Below are 7,267 nucleotides of genomic sequence, written 5' to 3'. Positions count from 1 at the left end.
GGGAGGGGGACCCCAGTGTGTCCTGTTTCCTTCCACATGCTTTTCCCTCCCCTGAGCCCTGGGTCAACCACCCGCCTGGGGTGGGGGCACCGCTCAGTACCCACGCCGCCCCCCCACCTCAGTCTTCCCCCCGGGCCACAGAGAGATCTTCCTCCCCTGGGAAAGGAGATGCAGGGAGTTGGCAGGAATCAGTCTCCAGCTCTTTCCCGCAGCGGTCCTGGCCAAGCGGAGTTGCAGGTTCCCCTCCTCCCTTGCCTTTCACAGTTGCTTCACTGGACATGAAGCCCCTCCCTGCCCCAGAGCGGGGGAACCTCAAAGGACCAGTCAACATATTAGGGCAGGGACCACGACCGGCCGCAACCCGGGTCCAGGTAACAGAGCCCTGACGGCCAGGTGGCTCCCGGGTCTTTATTCTCAGCAGAATTGCAGGAGAACCTAATTGAGTTGTCAGCTGATACATCATTAAAACTAATTTTTGGTGGGAGAGCACTCTGAGATTGGGGGAAAAGGGCGATTAATTCAGAAGGAATTGAAAGGACTGAGTGTCACTGCTATAACAAAACTCTCCTTTCCCACATCTGCTTGTTTGCATGGCAAGGTTTCTCATCACTGATGGCTACGAAAGCTAAAAAGCAGGACAGAATCGCTGCTGAACCTGCTTTCATCCTAGCGATAAATAATACTCATCCCTGGAATGGGAATGGAGGGGGAAGCCTCATCCATGTCATTAAGAGATAATTTCCAGTAACATTTTACACATATTAAAAATGTACCAAAATTATACCAAACTTTATTATATTGTTATCGTATATATCAGTTGTATCCTAGTAATAATTACAGTGATAACACAGTCCAGAAGTATAATTTTTCAAAATTAACTTAGAGCTTTGTGGTCCCAAGAAATGAAAATATTTTTGTTTCAACTTTTTAAATTTCAAAAAGTGCATCAATTTGCATACTTATTTTTGTGGCCAAAAAGTATCATAGAGTAATCAATAAAAGACTTTCAAGCGTAAATCAATTATATTAAGACAAAAACCTATAGGGAAAAATCAGATGGAAATCCGAGTTTAAGAAGAAAAGGATGCTGTAAAATTTCCAGGTTAACGAGTTTGTTTACTTGTTTAAATGAGCGGTGATGGATATCAGATCAGTATAGCACATAGGGTCCGTGGCGTGTATTACAAACAGGATGCAAGAGTTTTATTTTAAAAGTTAGTATGCACAGTTTTCTGATGATTATATCCTTTGTGCCTATTAACATTTATCGAGAAAAATATTATATATCAATTTAAAAATGTGCGCAGGGGCTGCGGGATTTTGGAAGTTGTGTAGGGGCTGTGCAGAGAGGTTGAGGACCAGACCACAGACCCCACCCTCACGGTGGTGCGTTTCCCACCTCCGCCCCGGGCAGGCCCGCTGCAGGGAGGAGGGCCGGGAGCCGAGCTGAGCAGCTGGAGTTTGGGGGGCTTCATCCTGGTCATGTTCTTGGACCCCAGGAGGGTCAGCTTTGCCCATCTCTAGAGCTTTAGAGTAGGCCTGAGGGTCGTGGACAATAGGTAGGAGATGGGAACAGAAAAGTCTCTGAGGAGGCTGTTGGCACCTTCTTGGTGAGAGATGGTAGGATCTGAAATGATGGAGCCTGGAGGAGCAGGGACGTCTGAGATACTTTGAGGGTGAAACAGTCCCTGATTGGTGGTCGTGGGTGAGGAGGACTTGGAATTGATTCTCAGGTGGGAATAATCCCTGACTTGTGTTTTTTCTCTCTTTGCTGTAAAATATATTTTAAGAATGCAGACCACTCTGCCGTCCAGGTTGCTTTGCCATGAACAGCTGCATATGTTTGTCAGCCTTGCCCACCTGAGTGTGAAATGATGTTCTATCAAAACATGGGTTTCAGCATCTCCCTCTCCGCTCCTGACACGTGAACCCTGCTGCGGGCAGTGACTGCCGCGTGGCCCCGGCGGTTCGCTGATGTCGCGGCGCGGAGAGGAAGCATTTGCTCAAGGGTAATGATGGGTCTGGCGCGGGCGAGGCTAGAAGGGGTGATTATGAAAGGGCTCCACAGCCGCAAAGCCACACCGTCCTCTTTGTCACGGCGACCCTCCCCTTAACACTGTTTAATTTCTTTGCGGAAATGGCCGCAGAGACTTGCACTTATCGGCAGGTAGGCAGGCCATCGCGTGAGCAAGTCACGCCTGGCCAGGGCAGGGCTGTCTTCTGTGTGATGGAGCCAGGGATTCAGAAGCCACTGCCTCCGGAAGGAGGCTGCCCACCTGTCATTTGCATGCGGTCCGAAGCTGCCTTCCCCTTGTGTACACGTTGGGGCCGTCTGGGCCCGAGCCGGGCAGATGTGTATTGCTCAGGGACAAAGAGACCCTGTGGCTCCGGGCGGACCGCAGCCTTTGTCGTCGGCCCAGGGGCACCCCGGTCGGCTGAGGGTACCGGCAGGTTCCTGCCATGACGTTCCTATAATAGTATGGGAGACCCACTGTTTTCTGGCCACTTTCCCTGCCTGCCCCGTGGTCCCTGGCATGACAAGGTTACTTTACATTCGTTGCTTCAGTGGTTCCTTCTTTAAGATTTTTCCATTTTCAGAGTTTCAGTATGCTAGTCCTGCTGCTGGGGTTTCTAATCAGAGTGCCTCTGTTGGGCTTCCCAGGGGGCTCTGTGGTAAAGAATCCTCCTGCAGTGCAGGAGGCTTGGGTTCAGTCTCCAGGTCAGGAAGATCTCCTGGAGAATGGGACGGCTACGCACTCCAGCATTCTTGCCTGGAGAATTCCATGGACAGAGGAGCCTGATGGGCTGCAGTTCATGGGGTCGCGAAGAGTCAGACATAACTGAGCGACTAACACTTACACTGTTGGTACCCAAAACTGTAGCAGGGTGAATTCAAACAGACTTGTAAGATTTTGTGTTGAAATGTAGCTGGACCAGTAATAGCTGTCTGAAGCATGGGGGGTTTTTTGCTCCTTTTTTTGAAAATTAGATTTGCTGATGATGACTCTCAGGTAATAAGAGCACTTCTATCAGCCAGCCTGTCAAGGATGGCAGGCTGTGGCTTTTGACAACAGAGTGGGTAAAGCTTTCTCCCAAGCTCGTTCACTCACTGGTCTGTGACCTCTGCCCCGTGCCTGCCCTCCTTCCCCAAAGGTAGAGGCTTGGTCCCTGCCTCCCTGTGGTGTGACCCGCCTGGAGGCTCGTGGCTCCTCGAATCCCAGGGAGACCCGGCCCTCAACTCAGGGAAGAGTTTTGGGCTGCTGGGGCCCGGGGGCCCTCGACCACCCCTGCCAGGCGGCGGAGACACAGGTGCAAGTCATCTGTTCCTTTTCAGGGACCCAAGACCCTGGCATGCTACGGGTATTATTTTTTTTCACGTCAAACCCAAATTTAGAAATAAATTAGCCAATCAAATTACCTATTCGATGGAGGATAGTGGAAGGGCGGGGTTCGGGGAAGAGCCCCTGTGCCCAAGCAGCTGCACGCGTGCTGGTAATTGGAATCTTGTTGCTGGGTCATTTTCATTGTTTTTCAAGTACTGCCAAGTCCAGGAAAATGTATGAAAACTAAATTATATCCCCTACATCCCATGTCTGATTGAATCCTCCTCGTGTGGCAGTCTCATACATCCTATTAAAATATTCAATCTTGTTTTCTTACTTGAAGAGCTTGTCTGTAAAGGGCAGACTTATAGAAAACTGGTTCCCTGGAGACAGGGTATCCAGCCACGCCGGACTATTTACATATTCTGCTGTTTGGCCCATTCCAGGTTCTTCCCCTCCTCTGTGTTTGTGAAGAAGAGCTGTGGGATGCATTTTTAATTATGCAGCTGTGTTTTCAATTGAAGACTCAGATTGGGGTATTTCCCAGCTTCCTGGTTCTTTTCTAACCTTGAAAAGTTAAACCAATGCATTAACCAGTTTGTTTCATTTGTCTTCAGGACAGAGCTGTATCGATCCCTTTTTGGCCAACTCAACCCCCGTGATGACAGCCACGGGGCCTGACGGCGCCCATCTCTCCAGCTCGAGGCCTGAGGTGGGGTCGCTGCACACCCTGTCCCGGTGGAAGGCGGAGGAAGCCATGGGCTGTAATCCTGGGAATATGCGCTGTCCAGAAGGCAGCCTGAGGCGGGCCAGGAAGCCTCTCCCCACCGTGCTTCCAGAAACAAAGGCCGCGCCCCCACTCCCCACCCCATGGCCTAGAACCACCACAAATAAAGAGTATTTTTACTGTTGCCGCAGCCACATGTGATTCCTTCAGCAGCACCAAGTGAGTGATTCAAGCTCCTGCAGGGCGACTGGCTCTTTGTTTCCCCAGCCCAGTGGCCTTCTCTCACAATATAAAACTTCACAGAAGGGGGACTTCCCCAGGGGTCCAGTGGTTAAGACTCTGCTTCCAATGCAGGGGTCGTGGGTTCAATCCCTGGTGAGGGAACTTCAGTCCCACATGCCTCAGGGTACAGTCAAACATTCTAAAAAATAAATAAAATGAACCCAGGATTTGGGAAAAAACAACTTCACAGAAGGAATAATCCCGGGGCAGAGGCTGCTCTCAGGTGGGTAATGTTCAGCAATTGATTGTGGCTCTGAGGAGCAGGCACACCCGCCCCGCACCCTGTCAGCTGCGCCTCGGTGGAGGTATTTGTCTGTCGTTGCTCAACAGCAATCTCTGACTTCTTTCTTGTTTCCTCTTTTCACCCATAAAGATTCTTCCAGAGTCCTTTTCCATTCTCACCATTCCTAAATCACTTTATTAAGATCAGCTCTGGTGTAAATCCAGCAGGAGGAAATGATTCACTTGTTTTTCATCCAAAGGTCAAAAGCTGAAAATTAAATCCCCATGAGGGGGATTTATTGGCCTGCTGTGGTCAGTATGCAATGAGCTGATCTTGCATAAGTATGTGTACGTGCCCACACGTGAGGCTGACCATCTCCCGGGTCCTGTGCCCCCTCTTCAGAGCTATGGGATTAAAGGAATACTGGCTCCAGGCATCTGAGCGCAGTTGTAGGTAATGTCTAGTCATTGCTTTTACAGAGTCAGGTTTTGGTATTGTTTTAAAATGTCAAAACCAAGTGACAGATTTTTGTGCCCAGGGATCCCACGTTATCCTTGACTTGGTCCAGACACAGCGCCAAGAGGCTGGGCTCCAAATGAAGTGAGTCCGAAATGCAATCTGCATCACAGTTTAGTATTAAGGTGAGCATCTGGTGGGCTTGGGGTGGGGCAGAGGTGGGGAGGAGGAGGGTTTCTCTGTCTCACAGTAATTGGACCTTGGTCCATCCTGACGTGTTTTTCTCCTCTTGGGCTTGACTGTCAGGAAAATGTTTAATTTTCAGTGTGTCTCCAGTTACTTAAAAGATCAATCAACAAAAATAGATTTCCCTCACTTTCACTCCCTTCAAAATGATCACTTTTAAAAACACAGATCATCCAACCCCATCCATCCAACTTGAGGATCCCGGATAACGCATGTTAGAAAAGCAGGTGAATAACCTCTTCACTGGCCACCCAGTGCAGACCCACGTTTCCTAAAGAGACAGAACCTTTGTCATAGTCATTATCCAATGGAGAAAAAGATTTAAACAGGTACTTCAAAATGTTTGGAGTCCATCAGGTTTAATTAGAATGAATTAAAAGCCAAAGAGATGAGAAAGTGGACAGAATTTTCAGTTAAGGGAGGCTTGCATTTTAAAATTCAGAAGACCACCCTCCTTCCAGCCAAGAATAAATTGGATACTATTTTAATTGACACGGATACTGCAATTCAGTAACTGTTACCAGAAAGATTAGTTGATTGATTTGCATTTTAATAAAACTAATACTTTACATTTTGGTGGCTAATGCTGATTTTGAAATGAGTTGAGAACCGTTATCAAAGAGTTTCAATCCGGGGCCCTTTTTTCAGTGTTGACTGAAGCATTTCTCCCTTTTGTGTGAAGTTTGCTTATTTCCTTTTCATCCATTTTGACACCTCCTTGCACGGCGCTCCTAAACCACAGCCCCTGAAGACACCACCAGAGCCACGAGGAAGCCACAGGCCCACCCGGCCCAGGTTTGCGCATAGGGCCAGAGCAGGCCGTGGGCTGTTCCCTTCAGGATGGAGAAGATAAGGCTGTCTTCTTGTCTTAGTTTATTTCACGTCAAAAATTACAGAAACGTGGAAGGAGCAAATGAAAATAAGACTTGGCTATAACCCCATACTTTGGTCACCTGATACAAAGAGCCAACTGTTTGGAAAAGACCCTGATGCTGAGAAAGATTGAAGGCAAAATGAGAAGGGGGCAGCCGAGGATGACATGGTTGGATAGCATCACCGACTCAATGGACTTGAGTTTGAGCAAACTCCGGGAGATAGTGAAGGACAGGGAAGCCACGCCTGGTGTGCTACAGTCCAAGGGGTCGCAAGACATGACTTAGTGACTGAACAACAACAAAAATGATCCCTCCACTCAAAAAGATCCCCTTCTCGTTAACCTGTGTTCCTTCATCACCCTCGCCTGTGTATACACGCTGTGGTACCCAGTGGCCTCTTCTCGGGGTGCGGGAGGGTCCAGGGAGCAGTGCAGGTGGGAGGCTTCGTTTGTCCTTCTGGACTGTTTGAAATGTTACCCTTTTCAAAGCAGCAAAAACAAAATGCACGCGGCCCCCTCCACCTAACATCCATACACCACCCATTGAGAACCACCCATAGGTTGCACTCTGCATTTTATTAGTAGTACTACAAGGGAAGGTTGTTTCCACGTTTTTAAAGATCTCACTGAAGTATTTTAATTGCTAACTAATAATTCCATTAGTCTTTGCCTACTAAACCAAATCCCCCTCTTGTTGAACACTTAGACTGTTACACTTGTTTGCTATTATGAATATTGTTTCAGGAGAATATTCCTGCATAAAGCTTCTTTGTTGTCCTTTGAAATTATTGTTTTTCTTGGCGTGGATCTTCGGGAGTAAAATGAACCAAGTGAATGAGTCCAAATACTTTGAAAGTTCTGACAGAGGCTTGTTCTAGGGCCCACCTGGTTCTCACGTGCCGTAGGCTGGGCCGTCTGCAGTGAAGGGTGTTGAGAGGCAGAGAGGAGGTCGGCCCTGGACTCTGATCCTGGGGTTTATTTCTTGCTCCCCAGGGAGCCCTTGAAATCAGCGTCCTCGGGGAGGATTAAAGAGCTGCGGCCTCTCGTGCTCCGAGATGCTCCAGTGAAAGATGGTGGATAAATAGGAAGTGACACTAGCCTCTCCCTCCCCGGCCCCCGTGTGCGTTTTCTAGCCG

General features: G+C 48.6%; 1 protein-coding gene across 1 annotated transcript in view; it reads left to right on the top strand.

Annotated features, from left to right (window-relative positions):
- AATF (apoptosis antagonizing transcription factor) overlaps window positions 1-4,233 on the top strand; it is a 108,248-nt gene extending 104,015 nt beyond the window's left edge. Inside the window, exon 12 of the mRNA XM_010861549.1 lies at window positions 3,941-4,233. Coding sequence (XP_010859851.1) covers window positions 3,941-4,004 — 64 coding nt within the window. The 3' untranslated portion in view covers window positions 4,005-4,233. The remainder of the gene's footprint in view (window positions 1-3,940) is intronic.
- Window positions 4,234-7,267: the final 3,034 nt, after the last annotated feature.

This window comes from Bison bison, unplaced genomic scaffold (genome assembly GCF_000754665.1).
Source record: "Bison bison bison isolate TAMUID 2011002044 unplaced genomic scaffold, Bison_UMD1.0 scf7180017864472, whole genome shotgun sequence".
Lineage (NCBI taxonomy): Eukaryota > Metazoa > Chordata > Mammalia > Artiodactyla > Bovidae > Bison > Bison bison.
This window is presented reverse-complemented; position numbering and strand designations above follow the sequence as displayed.